Source organism: Amyelois transitella, chromosome 5 (genome assembly GCF_032362555.1).
Source record: "Amyelois transitella isolate CPQ chromosome 5, ilAmyTran1.1, whole genome shotgun sequence".
In the NCBI taxonomy this organism is placed as follows: domain Eukaryota; kingdom Metazoa; phylum Arthropoda; class Insecta; order Lepidoptera; family Pyralidae; genus Amyelois; species Amyelois transitella.
This window is the reverse complement of record NC_083508.1, coordinates 7,421,962-7,441,425: the sequence shown is the minus strand read 5'-3', so window position 1 is coordinate 7,441,425 and position 19,464 is coordinate 7,421,962. Positions and strand designations below refer to the sequence as shown.

General features: G+C 36.2%; 1 protein-coding gene across 1 annotated transcript in view; it reads left to right on the top strand.

Moving 5' to 3' along the window:
• Positions 1-19,464, top strand: part of LOC106131773 (guanylate cyclase 32E) — a 42,507-nt gene continuing 23,043 nt past the window's right edge. The window contains exons 1-3 of the mRNA XM_060954789.1: positions 1-142; positions 12,084-12,219; positions 14,832-14,947. Coding sequence (XP_060810772.1) covers positions 119-142; positions 12,084-12,219; positions 14,832-14,947 — 276 coding nt within the window. The 5' untranslated portion in view covers positions 1-118. The remainder of the gene's footprint in view (positions 143-12,083; positions 12,220-14,831; positions 14,948-19,464) is intronic.

Sequence of the window (19,464 nt, the reverse complement as noted above, 5' to 3'; positions counted from 1 at the left end):
GGGAAAACTTTACGTTATGGCGGGAAAACAATTATGCGAATTTCGATAGCGCTCTCTCTTTTTATTGAAAATATTATGATAACAACTTAATTGTGTAAAGTTTGATCGATTGGACACCATGAAACCAAGAAATATAAAAACGGTGCGTAATTTAATTATATTTGTTCTTAAATGTAATTAAATTGTTATTAAGTATTTGTACCTTATTGTCCTATGTTTTCATACTAAATCAATTTAAATTAAATTTCATACATACATACATACATAAAATCACGCCTCTTTCCAGGAGGGGTAGGCAGAGACTACCTCTTTCCACTTGCCACGATCTCTGCATACTTCTTTCGCTTCGTCCACATTCATAACTCTCTTCATACAAGCTCGGCGGTTTCGGGTACTTTTGACCTAACCCTTTACCAGGACGTCCTTAATTTGATCAAGATACGTTCGTCTAGGTCTTCCCACTCCGACCTTTCCCTCCACACTCTCCTTGTATATCTGCTTAGTCAACCTGCTTTCATTCATCCTCTCCACATGACCGAACCATCTTAACATACCCTTTTCTATTCCTGTAACTACATCTTCTTTCACATCACAACATTCCCTTATCACGCTGTTCCTTATCCTGTCACTCAATTTCACACCCATCATACTCCTTAACGCTCTCATTTCCACTGCATTTATTCTGCTTTCATGCTTCTTTTGCCATACCCAACTTTCACTCCCATACATTAATGTCGGGACCAACACGCCCCTGTGCACAGCCAGTCGAGCCTTTTTGGATAGTTTCTGACTGCTCATAAAGGCATGCAAAGCTCCATTCACCATGTTCCCCGCGTTCACTCTCCTTTCAATATCACTATCATACTTGCCATCTGATGTAAACTTTGATCCTAGATATACAAACTCTTTCACTTGCTCCACTTTTTCTCCTCCAATCAAAATATTACATGCTGTCATTTCTTTCTCCATTTCAAAAACCAGTGTTTTAGTTTTACTTACGTTCACTTTCATTCCTTTCTCTTTTAAAGCTTCATGCATACAGTTTACCATCTCCTGTAACTCCTCCGCTGATGACGCCAGTATAACCTGATCGTCGGCATAGAGCAGACATTTGACGAGTAACTCATTCATCCTTAATCCACTTTTAGACTCTTTCAAATCTGTCAAACAGCTATCCATAAATAGGTTGAACAGCCACGGTGACGCAACACATCCTTGCCTAACGCCTTTCTCAATCTTAAACCACTCAGTGTGCGCTCCGTTTATCCTGACACAAGCACTCGAATCCTCATATAAGGATTTCCGTGCTCGTATTAAGAGACTGCTCACCCCATGCATAGAAAGTGCTGACCACAATTCATTCCTCTCAACTCTGTCATAGGCCTTTTCCAGATCTACGAATGTGCAATAGACTTTTTGACTCTTGACCAAAAACTTTTCGGCTATGCACCGCAAGGAAAAGACCTGATCAGTACATCCCATTCCCTTTCGAAATCCCGCTTGAGCATCCCATATTTTGTCATCAGTTTCATTCCTGACTCTATTAATCAATACCTTAGCATACAATTTGCCGACGACGCTAAGCAGGCTTATACCACGATAATTTTTGCAGTCCAGCTGTGACCCTTTTCCTTTGTAAAGTGGCACGATAACAGCCTTACACCAATCTTTTGGTACTCGGCCGCTTCTCCAACACAAATTGAAAAGGCAGTACAACTGACTAGCTACTACGCCTTTTCCTGCTTTAAGCATCTCGACCGACACTCTATCACACCCAGCAGCCTTTCCCGCTTTCATACTCTTAAGTGCTTCCACAATTTCGAACATTTCAATTTCGCCTTCCATCTCATTCTCTTTTTCTTCGCTATAGCAGAACTCTTTCTTATTTTCTTCCTTTTTTTCAAATAAACTCTCAAAATAGTCCTTCCATATCTTTAGTACACATTCTTCTCCTTTCACAACGCTACCATCCTGGCATCTGATCCTAGTCAGCTCTCTGGTTATAGTATTTCCTCGGGCTGACCTTACGGATTTCCAGAATACTTTCAGATTTGACTGAAAGTCTTCTGATAGCCTTTTATCAAAATCCTCTTTATACTCTTCTTTCTTTCTAATCACAGCTTTCTTAACCAAATCTTTCATTTTCTTATATTCCTTACGTGCTTCATTCACATCTTCATCTATAACCTCTTGCATTCTTAAGTTAGCTTTTGCTGCTAACAAATCCAGCCATGCTTTCTTCTTTAATCGCACAAGTTCTTGCACATCTTTACTCATCCACGCATTTTTGTGATTTTTTCCTTTCCTTCTTCTACTTACACCACACACTTCAACAGCTACTTTCACAATTCTTTCTTTAAATTCCTTCCATCCATCTTCAATATCGCTCATTTCCTCTAAATCTTCAAATTCATCCTTCAGTCTATTAATATACTTCTTACCTACATCCATATCTTGCAAATTTTCTACTTTTACTCTTTCCAAAGCGCTGGTTTGCTCCCTTACCCTGTGCCGCCAGCGATTGAAGATACCCCTTATCCGGGATATCACCAGTAAATGGTCCGAGTCAATGCCAGCACCGCGATATGCACGGGTATCCAGCACTTTGTTCTTCAATCTTTCATCTACAATCACAAAGTCTATCATACTTTTTAAAATACCTTCCACTCTTGTGTAGGTGTGGATCTCTTTATGTTGAAACATTGAGTTCGACACAAAAAGATCCCACTCTAGACAAATTTCTAATACACTTCTTCCATTATCATTCACCTTTTCGTCACCAAACGCACCAAGCACCTTTTCATATCCATCACGCTTTACACCCACCCATCCATTAAAATCACCTAACATGATAATCTTCTCATTTGGCTTGGTAACTTTCAATACTTCTCTTACACTATTCCAGAACTCCTCGTTTTCGCTTTTTGCTGATGTTGTACCCCTCGAACCCACATCCCAAGGTGCATAAACACCTAGAACGAAGATCCGAGTGATTCCAACTTTCAGCCTAATCCATAGAAGACGAGGGCTGACACACTCATACTCATTCACGCACTCAGCCATTCGTGCAGAAAGAATTAGACCGACCCCTTGACAGCCTCGGCTGGTACTGGAAATTCCAGACCAATACGCCGTGTAAGGGCCGTGCTGCGTCGCGTCGCATCCTTTCCGCTTCGTTTCATTCACGCACAACACATCCAAACGTCTTTCATCCATCATCTGGCATACTTCCTCAATCTTATCCTTCATTCCTCCTCTTACATTCATCGTCGCAAAGCGGCTTTCAGCAGACCGCATACCGCTCCCGCCGGGAACGAGACGTGATGGGGTGCGGACACCATCGCCGCCATTTATATGCTTTTTAAGGTTCATAATGCGATTCCCACGAGACGCTAGGGAAAAATTTTGTCCGCCCCAGCAGAGCCCCGCATGCCAGGGTAAGGCTAGCCATTACCTGGGGGTCGCCCAACCCCATGGCGGAAGTGGCACGCTCGAGACTAGGCTCGCCCCTAGCCATGCATCCATCGGCGCGGCAGACCTTAGATTGGCAGGGATTTACATTAAAGAGGAATCCCAAGTCTATCCCTTAGTCGGCTCTTACGACATCCGTGGGAAAGAGATGGAGTGGTCCTATTCTTTTGTAATGGTGCCGGGAACCACACGGCAAATTGTTGATGTTTTAAATTTCATGTACCTAAAATTTAGTCGATATTTTATTTATACTGAAATTTTTTTTTTGAGATACAGTATGAATGGCTACATGAGCTTGTAAAGTTATAAGAGTCATAAATTATTTTAAGCTCAATAGTTAGCGGTTAAGTACTTGTAGTAAGACAAATTACCAAAAAAAATGCACACTTACATTGCAATTTGCATTCAAGCGGAGTTGCGGGCGGAACCTAGTTTGAATATACTCGTAGATATGAAAGGAAAAGGTGACAGTTTTCGCTGAAGTTAGACTAAGGGATAGGCTTATAAAATTGCGATCCTTCTTTTAGGCGATGGGCTAGCAACCACTATTCGGATCTCAATTCCATCATTAAGCCGAGCAGCTGAACGTGGCCATTCAGTCTTTTCGGAACTATTGTCTCTGTCTACCCCGTAAGGGATATAGACGTGATTATATGTATGTATGTGTATTCTTACAAAAAGCATTCAATTATGGATAATCGTAAATAGTACCAAAATCCCGGGTATAAACAATTTTTTATATACCTACTTAACATACATACATAGATACATATAATAATATCTGTATTCCTTGCGGTGTAGACAGCGCCAACATTCTTGAAAAGACTGATAGGCCATGTCCAGCTGTTTGGCTTATTGATAGAATTGAGATTTAAATAGTAACAGCTTGCTAGCCCATCGCATAGAAGAAGAATCCCAAGTTTATAAGCCTTGGTCTTAGTCGCCTTTTACGACATCCATGGGAATGAGACGGAGTGGTCTTATTCTTTTTTTATTGGTTCCGGGAACCACACAACACCTATTTATGTACTTAAATAGGTGGGTTATGGTACTTATTTTTTACTTCACTTTTTATATATAATTATTTTTATTTTAAAATATAGTATCGTTGGGTTAGTATCTCATAACACAAGTCTCGAACTTACTTCGAGGCCTACTCAGTCTGTGTAATTTGCCCCGTATATATTAATAAAAAAAAATTATACTTTATTTTTTAAGCTAGCTTTTATCGGTCAATCACGGACTCGAGCTTTCAATCTAAACAAAGCTACTTTTAATAATAAGACAACATTAAGTTTACTGTACATCCAATAAATTGTTAATTAAATGTGTAAATTACGACAATGAGTTAAATAATCAATTTAATGATTTATATACTAAAATTGTTTACCCATACATATAGGTACATGTACATGCACAGGGGAAGCAGCAGGTACCTTATTTTATAATTAGGGTAAATATTGCAAGAATTATCAGGTCTGAAGAGCAAGGTATATTTTTTGTGGTAGCTTCTAGCTGTTGCCTGTGACTTTAAACACGTGGAATTTATAAAGAACAGAAAAAGGTTATCAAGTTTAACTAAGTACTTTTCCATCTTTGTAATTATTAAGCTGGTCTATACCTAACAGTTCTTTATCGGGTGGTTTAGTTTCCAACATGAAATCTACCTACACTTCAAAAAAAAATTCAAAATTCAAAATTTTTATTCATTATTATAGGATATTATTATATCGCTTAATAATTGTCGTATGGTTTAACAACTTGGTTGACGTCAAATAAATTACTTAAAAACTAAGTTTACTGCCGCTTCCAAGGCGTCAGTGCAGAAGAAGCGGTAACAAACTGCACTGCAGCATTTTCATCAACAACGTCAACTTCACAATATTACACTTTATACTGCCTAAGCTTATTAGTTATAAAACGAAAAGGTTTCCTCAAAATCTGTGTTGTAGTTCTGGAGATTAGCGGTACGAACACAAATTTATATTCGGTGTGGCAGAAGAATCACGAAAGAATAAACGCGGTGGAAATGCAGTGTAAATTTGAATGACAGAATAAGAAACAGCGTGATAAGGCAATGTTCCGATGTGAAAGTGACAGGAATAGAAAAGGGAATGCTTATTTCTCAATCTCATCCTTGCATTGTGTAGAGGATGGGTAAAGGCAGGTTGACTGAGCAAATATACGAGAATAGTGTAAATGGAAACGTTGGGAGTGGGAAGTGCGAAAGGTTAAGTGAAGAGTAAGAAGTTTAAGTGGATAGGCTGGCACACTAGATGCCAGGAGTTCCACACCCGGTAGTCCGTAAAAAGGAATTCCCCTTCGAAAACAAAAAATGGTAAAAGTTCCCAAAACCGACAAGAGAGTTATAAATGAATCGAAAGAAGTATGCAGTGATCTTGGCAAGTCGAAAGAAGTAGTCTCTGATTTGATTAATGTTTGTTGTAATATACTTATGTGTAAATCAATCCAAAGAGATTGACTGATTTAGGTACAAGTCTAATGTTTCATAAGGGTGTTAAACATTGTCAGATTCATTTGATCTTATCTAATGATGTGCCAGCTGCGGAAACAATGTTAAACATAACATTAATATGTATCGGGCGCGAATGAAGACGTGAGACGATGGAGGCGCGGGCGCACCGCTGCTGGCATCGACTAGGTACATTGTTCTGTCATGCGGGGTAGGTATGTATGTTAGGTAGTGCTGTGTAACTGCGGTGCGGGTCGACATCGGTATGCATACAAATGAAACAATTTTACAAACCGTAAACACCACGAATGTCATGCCACCTTTTAATTTAATTTCTCACTTCTCACGTATAAAATGAGTAATACAATTTAAACTTGCCGGACAACGAAAGTTTTAATGAAAACATGTGCCTTTTTACATATTAATTTTACATTAATACATTTTAAATTAATGTTACGCTGCATTCGAATAATAAAAGTATATTATAATGGTATTTATACGAACATATCCACTGGTAAGTACCTAACTAATTAGTTTCAAACTAAGTGGTAACTCAGTGGTACCGGTACCAGTTAGCCGTAATAAGTCTATTTGCCTATAAGCTTGTGAAGGTTATCATTTCTGATAACGAAATAGGTCAATTGCATTCTGATACATGATAGATGTACCTACATACCTTTTTGTTGATTTAACGTTAAGTATAACATTGTATTCGCAGTTTTAATTATTACGTATTTTATAACAATGTGGTCAGAAATTATGCATATCGAACAAAGTATTGTTTGCCTTCTTGACTTCTTAGATAGACAGATTCGGTAGGTACAAGTTTCAACGTGAAGTTTTGGTATTTCAAGGAGGACAAGCAAACTTAAGTCTTAAAAGACGCCTGTCTCCTGAATTTTTATACTTATTTAAGATATTTGTTTCTAAACGTGGTTATTTTCTACATATTTTTTTATAGAAGTTTAATTTTTAATCGTAAATTCTAGTTTCTATGAATACATAAATACTTACACTATGATATCGCTATCATTTCGCGTGCGCAAGGGCCGTTGACGTGAACCGCCGTGACGAGGCAAAGAACTGTGTCATTGTCGAACTAAGTGTATGCACGTTATCGACCTCTTCGATTATTGGAAAATTACGAAGTAGAATATTCTGAACCGGCCTCATACTCACACAATGTAAAAAAATTATACCAAAAATGTAGCTTAAAAAAACTAACTTTTCATGTGAAGATCAATCTTCAAGAAACGTTATATTTAGGAAATACAAGTCGAACAAATCTATTGAAACGACTAGTTACTTACTTATACCTTTTTACTGATATTAATCGTATAAGTACCATGTATATTCTCAAAAATTAAAACCATTTAGTCGGTTTCTTGAAGCACTATGAAATTACTATAAATTAAATAAAAGGAAATCAAAGATTTTTGGACAGCCAATATATTTAAATTAAGTTTCGAATTTACTTTGGGTCGGTTTTTATCGCAACAATATATAATCGTAAAAAGTTATTTATTTATTTCCAAGCCCTGAAAAAATAATATAATCAAGGCTAAAAGGGAACACCTTTCAGGCTTTTACTATGCCGTACAAGTTTGACTAACACTAATCTAAATCAACTCTCTAACACTGAATATAAACAAAACCGCTTACATCCCTTTTGCTCTCAAAACTAGTTATCTACCTCCTGCCACCCTCAGTATAAAATCCCATATCTCCGACTGTAACCAAGCTCAAAACTGCCACTGTCCTGCCCTCCATAAAACAGATCAAACCAAATACTTGGGTGTCATAATTGACCATACCTTGTCGTTTGCTTCACATATCGAATCACTAACGGCCAGGCTCCGCAAACTTATATATATTTTTAAAACCCTACGGCACATTTCAAACCGCAAAATAATAAAGATTGTATATAATGCCTTATGCCAGTCGTTAGTGAATTACTGCATCACATCCTGGGGCGGAACAGCCAAAACTCACCTCCTGGTGGTGGAGAGAGCCCAACGTGCCATTCTCAAGGTTGCGGCGGGCCTTTCTTACCTCCATCCAACGACTGATTTGTACAGAACCTGGGACGTGCTCACAGTTAGACAGTCCTTTGTGTTGTACACGATACTTAAACAGCACTCCCAAGTCCAATACGATCCCAACTTACGAAGATTTCAGCGTAGAAGGGGACCAGTCTGCACACGGTACCGATTTAACACGGCAACTTCTCACAATTTTTTCTGTTTCCTCGGTCCATATTTATACAACAAACTTAATGCATTGCTCAATATTTACCCTCTCCATAAATTCTCTTGTAAAAAAACTGTTACTCAATACCTCAAATCTCTTGACTATCCCAGCACCGAAAACCTTCTAATACCGATAAACTGACCTCCTCCTTCACTAAATTATTGCTTTCATCTACAATTTTACTATCCAACCATCCTACCACATACTCAAAATTTACCTGGAATACACCCACCTCGCCCTATCTCTTTTTTTTTTGTTTTTTTATCACTACCTCATCATCGTGCCTTAAACACTCCAGTCACTCACCAAACACAACAACACACAACACATCATACACACAAACATACATTCACATGAACATTTCCTCTAATTCCCCTTCCATTTCTTATCTCGATCCCTCATAAATTCATCCTATTATTTTCCACCATTCCTTTGTACGTAGGTACCTATTTAGTTAATTCTCCCTATATTTAAGACTTTACTCCTAGCATTTACTTATATCCGAGGAGGAGGCCTAGCTACCCGTAGCACAGGTTCGCAAGACCCTATTTCAGGAACTAGCCTCTCCTCAAAGATTGATGTAACATGCCAACTTACCTGAGTACTAGCATTAAGAAACCATGTTAAGTCTTTGTTAATTGAGGAAATAAACGATTTTTTATTTATTATTATTACTAATCCGGTTATTTTTTTCTATCGAAACTAATAGAAAGTTCTATCTATCATTTTTGTAAATACTCTTGTGTTGTTTTAAGGCCGATCGGTTGTCTCAAATCTCAAGGCGGGCCAACTTATAAATCTTCAACAGCCCATTAGATTCCATTCCACACCACTTGAGGTTTTAGCTAGCCGATACTGCCTGAGGGCTTTGCTTAATTACACTATATATGAGTAACAAACCAATTAAGGTTTGGTAAACAGCAAATTGGTAATTAAGTATGCAAAATAAATTGCCAATATAAGATACCGTTTAGATATTTTAACGATTTTCAATGTCAACTAGATAACGTGGTTATAGATTGGCAATTATAATGATGAAGATTGGGTATAGGTATGTGTAAGAGTTATAAAGTAAATGCGTGTATTGTAGGATATTATGTCAAGGAATATTTGGCCTGGAAATTTTCGACATTCTGCTCAGCCCAACGTTTATGCGTTTATTTTAGTATGCATTATGTACCTACATTTTGTTAACTAATTATTGTACGCGCCGGCTTGAATCACCATTACTCCACTATCAAATAAATTATTAAAATAATTGTCTATCTATAAGTTTTCGCACAAAATAAAATCAAAGTTACAATCAAACACTTAAAATAATTAAGGCTTCCCTCAAAATTTGTTGCTTTAACAGGAGCTTACGTCTTTAAATAAATCTTTAATTTAATTGTAGGTAACTAGAGTCAGCTTTAAAAAAGAAGTTCAAACCATTCAAGCAAAACAAAAAACCTACTAGCTGGCCTAACCTAGTGATTTCTGTAACATGCTAGCATTGCTAGCGACAGGGAGGAAGGTAGTATTATATTATCACCGACACTAAGTTAGTTTCGAAGGTTGCGTCACTCTAATGAAACATTTTCTCGATAAGCGCTCATGAATTTTCTAATGTAGGACAACGTTTAATGAAGCTTTTTGACTTATATAAATTAAGAACAATATTAATTTAATTAGGTAAAGTAGGTTAGGTTATAATAAAGGAACACCTAACAGTTAATTCATTAAAAGATAAATATACATATTTTTTGGCAAACATGTAGATAATATTTTTGACCCCAGGCGTTCATTTATAAATTATTTTGTAACTGATGCGTTGAGTTATATGATTAGTGTACTAACTTACTTCGTTATGTTAGAGTAAGGCGGAGTAGTTATAATAAAATAACGTGGCTTTCTTTTGTACGTCTATCAGGTGATCCGAGTGCATTCAAAACCCTATTTATGACACTCGTACATTTAACCGGGTCATAGTCACATAAATATCTCCCACGGCTGCTATTTTTATCGCTTTGTATAAAAAGTCCGCCTGAAACTGATGAATCCACGGATAGCATGTGTTTCGTCTCCATAATGTAAAATACCATAACATACAAAGTTTATTGGTCAAAAACATTTTCACGATCTGTATAAAACATGTTTGTTTTAAATAAATACGAGTAAGATAAAATATTGTTAACGGTTCCAACTTTTTCCTTTCATTTAGGAGAACATTTTCGACTGTTGAAATATGAAACTGTTTAAAAACAAAACAAACTTTAATTAAATCTAATTCATTTTAGTCAATATGAGTACCTATTGGTCAAAAGCAATTCTAAAAGAGTGAAACCCATCCAAAGGTTCAATAACTTCTATCTCTTAAAAGATATTTTATTTCAAGAAACAACGGTGTAGCATGATGTAGGTGAACGGTCTATATGCAGCTAGTAAGTTTACTCTACTTTGACAAACAATTACCAAAAGCGACGAACTCATTTTTAAATTGATTTTTTGATTCGATCATCAGCTTCCTTCAGACCAGTCTTCTTACATACATTTACATACACATACATTTACATATTTCATTTATTTGTAAATAGATAAATAACTCAAGGCTTTTAGGTAGGTTTGCCTGAAAAATTAAACATTTTCAGTAGTCTCTTAATTTAAATAAAGTTCCAAATAGAACATCGCTTAGATTAGTGAACACAATTTCGAATTGTAACTTTCACAATAAGTAGGTATTGAAATGTAATTTTTTGTTCTCTTGTGAACCTGTCGCTCGCCAAACGGGTTTGCCATTACAAGTCATGCATTGCATAACAATCGGACGAGTACTCACGACACGTGAGACACTTACATATAATATGACATGTGTAATATTACGTTTTATTTTATCATTTGTTATAATTATAGGTAAATAAGTAATTTAAAAACGTAGTGGCTTCATTAATACTTAATATAATTTATTGTATAAGGAAAAAGTGTAGAGACAATTATTGGCAAGTAAAAGTTTAAAAGCCATATCAATCATCCTCCTAGCCTGCTCAGAACTATGTCTTAGCAATTTATATCCATAAGTTATACATATAGGTACGAATATCTTACTAACTTTGTAAATAAATCACTACTCTATCTTGCTTATTTTGCCTTCTCAAGAATTCGATACTATACCAATTTTTTTGTTTTGTAATACGTTGGGTATTTTCTGTACATTATGACACAGCTTCATATTGACGTTTATTTTTTAACATTACATTGCAAAGGTTGACAAGTTATTATTAAATTTTATGGAAGGTTCATTTTTACAACCATGTGTTATATGCAAAGGCCTATTAAGGCCAGGGATGCCTGCTAGCGTTTAAAACCCATACGAACTCACACTTCCGGGCATTTTACGACCGCGACATTATTGGAAAAATGTTGGAAGCACGTGCCGACTTGTGACGATTTGCAACGCGAAAATTTTAAATTGCAGCTTACCCCAGCATTATTTCTACTTTTTTTTGTTACATAAGGTAGGTAAATTTCTTTAAGGGTTTAACTCATGTCACATTATTAAATCACTTAGGTAATTTAGTTTTGCATAATTGAGAAAATCGATTTTTCCTGTGAATCCAATTTTTTTTGGAAATTTAAATTAGTATGAAAATATCTGCCATTTGCTTTGCTCGTTATAACTTTAAATGGGTTGTATTTACCTTGTACGAGTGGTTATTCTCTCAATATAAGTATTTTAACCTTAGCCTAAGCTAAAAATGATAAGTGGACTCACAGTTTCGATGAATTTTGTATACCTACTTACTATATGTATATCAGAGTACATCGAAACTGTGAGTGAAATCTTAATCCTTATTTTTAAGTATGTTTTTAAAGATAAGAAAAGTAGGTACCTAAGTAATTTTTATTTTTGCAGTGGCGTTGGTGTTTATGTTTGTTCCTACTAGCACTCAATACTTCACAAGGTGAAAAGTTTACATTGGGATATCTCACTGGATCACAACGGCGACCTGGTGACTACAGCTACTCAAGACCTGGAAGAGTTATATCTGGTACGTGTATAAAAAAAGTAGTTAGTATAACTGCTGTCTGGAACAACACAAATAAATTTGAAACAATAAATGCACTTTTACAAGCGGGATTTCGAAAGGGAATGGGATGTACTGATCAGGTCTTTTCTTTGCGGTGCATAGCCGAAAAGTTTTTGGCCAAGAGTCAAAAAGTCTATTGCACATTCGTGGATTTGGAAAAGGCCTATGACAGAGTTGAGAGGAATGAATTGTGGTCAGCACTTTCTATGCATGGGGTGAGCAGTCTCTTGATACGAGCACTGAAATCCTTATATGAGGATTCGAGTGCTTGTGTCAGGATAAACGGAGCGCACACTGAGTGGTTTAAGATTGAGAAAGGTGTTAGGCAGGGATGTGTTGCGTCACCGTGGCTGTTCAACCTATTTATGGATAGTTGTTTGACAGGTTTGAAAGAGTCTGAAAGTGGATTAAGGATGAATGAATTACTCGTCAAATGTCTGCTCTATGCCGACGATCAGGTTATACTGGCGTCATCAGCGGAGGAGTTACAGGAGATGGTAAACTGTATGCATGAAGCTTTAAAAGAGAAAGGAATGAAAGTGAACGTAAGTAAAACTAAAACACTGGTCTCTGGTCTTTGAAATGGAGAAAGAAATGACAGTATGTAATATTTTGATTGGAGGAGAAAAAGTTGAGCAAGTGAAAGAGTTTGTATATCTAGGATCAAAGTTTACATCAGATGGCAAGTGTGATAGTGATATTGAAAGGAGAGTGAACGCGGGGAACATGGTGAATGGAGCTTTGCATGCCTTTATGAGCAGTCAGAAACTATCCAAAAAGGCTCGACTGGCTGTGCACAGGGGCGTGTTGGTCCCGACATTAATGTATGGGAGTGAAAGTTGGGTATGGCAAAAGAAGCACGAAAGCAGAATAAATGCAGTGGAAATGAGAGCGTTAAGGAGTATGTTGGGTGTGAAATTGAGTGACCGGATAAGGAACAGCGTGATAAGGGAATGTTGTGATGTGAAAGAAGATGTAGTTACAGGAATAGAAAAGGGTATGTTGAGATGGTTCGGTCATGTGGAGAGGATGAATGAAAACAGGTTGACTAAGCAGATATACAAGGAGAGTGTGGAGGGAAAGGTCGGGGTGGGAAGACCTAGACGAACATATCTTGATCAAATTAAGGACGTCCTGGTGAAGGGTCAGGTCAAAAGTGCCCGAAACCGCCGAGCTTGCATGAAGAGAGTTATGAATGTGGATGAAGCAAAGGAAGTATGCAGGGATCGTGGCAAGTGGAAAGAGGTAGTCTCTGCCTACCCCTCCGGGAAAGAGGCGTGAGTTTATGTATGTATGTAATGCACTTTTAAACATACAACGGATACGTAGATAATTACAGGTAGTTACAATATTAAATTGCTTAGCTTTGTTACAAACGATCACACCAATAAATCTACTTTCAAAATACTTACCCGAATACTTACCTATATTTTATAATTTTTTCAAAAAGGCATATAATACTAATATTTCCATGGAACATTTAACTCTTAAAATGATATTACAAGATGTAGGTATGTAAATGTAGTTAAGTATATTTCAAATACTATCTAGGCACTGACAATTCTAAACTATCCATATCTACCATATTCCTATTTCTCTTAAATATATTATATTTACATATATACATATGATCACGTCTTTATCCCTTACGGGGTAGACAGAGCCAACAGTCTTGAAAATACTGATAGGCCATGTTCAGCTGTTTGGCTTAATGATAGAATTGAGATTCAAATAGTGACGGGTTGCTAGCCCATCGCCTAAAAGAAGAATCCCAAGTTTATAAGCCTATCCCTTAGTCGCCTTACGACATCCATGGGAACGAGATGGAGTGGTCCTACTCTTTTTTTTATTGGTGCCGGGAACCACACGGCATATTTCTATCTAATTAATAATCTAAACGTATGCATTTGTTCTGCAACATTGCATAAAATAGTTTGTCTCAACTGCCAGATCAATCTGGACCACTGCAATTAATTGTTGTTGGTTGCTGTTGGCACGCTTTCAAAATATTACTATCACTTCATTTAGCTGAATATCATTCCAAAATTTTATAACATTACTTGATTGAACTTATAAAATTGCTTAAGACGTATGCTTCTGATCTACTTAATATGTAAACATACCTAATGAACAAATTTATAAGTAGGTACTTTGATCATCCCCTCGGCGTACGTCCCGTAGCGTCCTCCTTGGGGAGCCCAGGACCACCTGCCTGTGACCACCATCCAGAAGTAAAAACTTATCCCAGCTTGGACCATACGTTAGGAATAAATATTTTGAAGCTTTCGTCTAAAAGTGACCTATGTCATTATCTGTTACTTTTCACGATATGTGTGCATTTCATGAAGTTTGGTTTAGTGGTTTAACTTCGAAGCGGACATAAGCAAACTGTCGCATTTGTAATATTAATTAGGAATAAAGATACCAAAATGCCTGGTCAGATTTATCTTTTAGAATGTGCAAATTAGTATTTTTTTTTCTGTAAAATAACATCTCTAACATAACTAGGCGTAGACGGTACCATATTTGTATTTGGGTGGTTTAAGTTATTGAAAAATTGTATTTCCCAACAGGTGCTATATCAATGGCAGTCGACGAGGTAAATGAAAATCTATTGGGGCCAATGGGACATTCTCTAGACTTTGTCGTAGCAGAAACTTATGGACAAGAAGAAGTTTCTATCAAACAAGTAAGTTTATATATATCATGGTAGGTGTATTTGATACATCTGTAACAAAGGAAATGTACCCGTTGGTTCTCGGCACTTTAGAATAGGGCTGGTCCATATCTTTCCCGTAGATGACGTAACATGCAACTAAAGGAGAGGCTAATAGACTTGAGATTATTCTTGTAGGTGATGTGCTGTGCAACATTAGGCCCTACAGCTGCCTTTCAGTAATTTCCAGACTGGCTCGGAGATATAGACGTGATTATTATATTTATGTATGTAAGAACTTTATCTTTTTTATTTCGATATTTATGATAATGAGCATTGAGATAGTTATTGACACACTGCAATTTTAAACACCTACATACTATTTTCTAAGATGAATTGTACCGTACCGTACGTTACTTCGTAAGAGTGAGTGAATTTTTCAGTGACAAACAAACACACTTTTCTAATGATAAATAATATTAAATATTAGTTTTTACTAGTGTATGGCATTAATAAGAGTAATTTCTAAAGCCCATAGTCCTATTACGAGTATAGAGTGAACGACTACTGCGCTAGTCAAAGCGTTCCAATTTAGCTGGCATTTTTTCCATTCGGCCGCAAATTAATTGCAGGAACTATCCGCCATTTATTAAAAATACTTCTGAACTAAAAGGGCAGTTTCTATATTGATAAATACAAATTGATTCGCATACACCACATATACATATATAGTGATGGTATTGGGTTATGGTTTTATGTCGAATTCCACAAGGTACATTATATATGCGCTTTGGACGATAAATTAAAAAAGTCAGAGGTCTTACTTAACCCTCTCTTAATAATATTCTTGAAGTTTGGCAAGATTCCCTATGTGACCCCGTGGAAAATTATTCGATTCTATGAAAATCGAGAGAAAAAGCTGGTATTGGAAAATTATGTAGCATTCCCCCTCAGTCACCATGTAAATATACCACGGAGTATACAACCATTGACACTGCAACAAAAGCCACATCGGGTAGACAGATATAGATAAACGCAATTTATTGCAACCGGCGCTCTCCGATAAGACAGCGTAACACTATGCGTAACCAGGGCGAATTTTATGGGCTATAGGCCGAAGTTTACAGTCCTCATAACTGTGTAACGGCACTCTGAAACTGTCGGAATTCGGTATTGACTTTAGGTTATATTCAATAGGAATCTACATTGTGAATCTTGGAAACGAAATAAATTATTCCATTCAAATAATATAAATGAAAAAAGATTTTTATTTTTGTTTGTAACGAAATAAACGCAAAACCTACTGGAACTACTGCTTCGGAAACTTTAAAAAAACTGACTTAGTGTTCTGTAAATGACACCTTCCCTCAGTTATAATAAATAACGTATAGTAATCAGAATTAACTTTTGTAACCTACCCAAATTTCCTGGTAGATAACGAAAATCTGCCAAGTTTGTCCGTGGCCCTTCCGAATTTATATACCTAGGATTTTCAAACTTAGACTGTAAATTTATTTAAACGACGTTGTAAAACCAAATAGTCAAAGTTTTAACAATATCTTCATTTCGAATTTTTCTTGTGTGAACTTAGGGATAGGCAATGTTTTTGGTATTTTTATGATTTTAAATGTATGTGTGGAAACTAAAGTGCAGCCAAAATTACTGTCCTATGTACATAAACCGTATGAAGTGGATGGATGAAAAGGGAAGCCGCCTTAGAAGGTTAGTTATTCTGATGTATGGTTGAAATAAATAAATAATTGAATTAAGGAAATTTTCACATGTTTGTTGGACGATGAAACAATGAAAGTTCTTAACTACCTATTGTATATGAACACTACAAACAAACTAGGGAGTTATATTTCCTACAAATATGTTTTAACTATGCTTACAGGAAGAGTCTTAAAGAGCTATCAAACAAACAAACAAACTAAACAGTTGATAAAAATAATAAGTATCCCGTTTCTTATAACGAAACTAATGAACTGTGAACTCGTTTTCTAATTAAAAGTTCACGTTTGCTTCAAATCACAAGTTTCAGTGCTCGTTAAAAATAATACAGCCGTATAAATAACTGGCAAGGGCAAGAAGTACGAGGTATCCTGTTACAGAATAATTAGTCCACCCACTCACTGTCTAGGTACTCATTGATTGGATAAACTTCGACTCCGTCTGTATTTTCCTGGATTGTTTTCATATTACAGTCAATACTTAAGGATAAGATAGATAAAATGTGTTTCAAAATTGTTTCTTAAGTACACATAATGGGGTTTCTAATTTGTTATTTTTTCTAGTAATCGTGTTTTGTTAGTTACTTAGCAAGGGACAAATTGTACTTTAGCAACATACATAAATCTCAAAGAATGAGTTTAGTAGTTCGGAATAGGTTGTGACAGACCCCTAATAATGTAACGAAACAGATCCTTGTAGATTGAGAGCCTACAATTTAATCTTTTTAATATACCAATAAATGAACAATGACCAATTGATTGACTGACATACATACATACATACATATGATCACGTCTATATCCCTTGCGGGGTAGACAGAGCCAACAGTCTTGAAAAGACTGAATGGCCACGTTCAGCTATTTGGCTTAATGATAGAACCGAGATTCAAATAGTGACAGGTTGCTAGCCCATCGCCTAAAAGAGGAATCCTAAGTTTATAAGCCTATCCCTTAGTCGCCTTTTACGACATCCATGGGAAAGAGATGGAGTGGTCCTATTCTTTTTTGTAATAGTGCCGGGAACCACACGGCATATGAATGTTAAGCTCAAGTCGCTGTCTAGAAATTTAAAATTTAACATGTAGGCTAGGTTCTATGAGTGATTGTGTCCTGTATGTTTTTATTGATTTCTTAAAATAATCATTCGCTCTACTTATAATTAATAATAACACGGTAACTAACTTTATATTATCACCTTTTTATTTTTTACTTGCTGTAAGTACAACTCATTAACTTGAGAAGCTGAAGCTATTAATTTAGCGGTTTCTACTGAAATGTTATGTCGTAGAATTCCTCGTGACAGAGGCAAGGAAACGCCCAGTAAAAATTGCTCCTCCGTGTAATGCCCTACGTTACGCGGATGCAAACTTTTTACTGAGTCGAGTAAATTTGTCAGGGAAATTGATGGAGTTCTGGAGTTTGCAACCAAGTGGGGGCGTCGAGGGGTGCATAAAAAGACACATTATTTGTTGCCGGCGGCAAATTTTCTAGAATGTTTAAGCTGGTTAGTTACGTCGACACTAAAAATAAATTCATCGTCGAGATTGGTTTTAAATTTTAAAGTCGATTAACAAATCAAAAATATATATAATGTGTTTTATAGTTATCCTTGGATAATATAGTGAACAGTAAAACTATAACCAGAATTGAGTTGCTCTGAAAAGAGATTTATTACATTTACAAAATGTTTTTACATTATTACAAAACATTCCTTAACAATAATCAACCCTAAACTCACCTGAAAAGAGAAACAACATTTAAAGCTATTGTTTCACCAGTTCGTATTAATTAATTAATAAAATATAATTCTTTCTTATTTTAAGAAAATTACCTTACTTTTTTATCATAGCCTGTTGTCTACCTGACAATCTGACAACCAGCTCGCAATACGGATACACGCAAGTTATAACGCGGCAAATTCAAACTTAATGAAGTGTCACACTTCATTTACATCTCCCCCCCCCCCCCCCCCCCCCCCACTTGAGCTTTAAGGGCAGTTTCCACCAAGAAATAGTCGGACGAAAAGAGCTGAGAGTACAAAACAAACCCACTTTAAAGTGCTACTACTGGAATGAGTTTTGTGATATGGAAAAGGTTTGACTGTAACTTTTTGTGACCCGTGTTTACTTTGTAAATTGAATTGGATATTTTTTCAACAATTTGATACGGTCCAATTTTTAATTCGTCTAGTTTTTTTCTGTTTAATCTATTTCCGTTTTCAACATAAACTGTATCTCCCACTTTTAATTCACAATGTTTTCTGTTTTTATCAAATCTTTGTTTGTTATAATTATGTGATTTTATACTATTTTCTAAGGCAATTTTTCTGTCTCGTATTAGATGTTGATGATTTTGTAATTTATTTTGTTTTAGTTCATTTGGTACAATGTCGACATTTTGTCCCTGCAGTAAATATTTTGGGGAGAACCCTGTTATACTATGTTCAGTTTCGTTATATTTTTCCGTGCATTCGTGAGCAATAGTGGTCCATGCGATCTTATCCTTTCTTTCATTGATTTTACAACGAATTTTATTAACCAACGTTTGGTTTAATCTTTCGTTTAATCCATTTGAGAATGGTGCATTTACTGCAGTGAATACTATAGGTATACCTTCCTTTTCTAAGAAATATTTAAATTCCTTTGAATTTATGCCAGGATATTGGTCTGATAAGATTAAGTCAATTTTATAATCTGGTGTTACTTTTTGGACTAGTTTTATAAAGTCATTTGCACTCTGGGTTTTGGACGTCAGAATGTAGGCGTAACGAGTGAAGTGGTCTACTAGAAGATGTAAATATGTTTTGGTTGAACGCGCTCC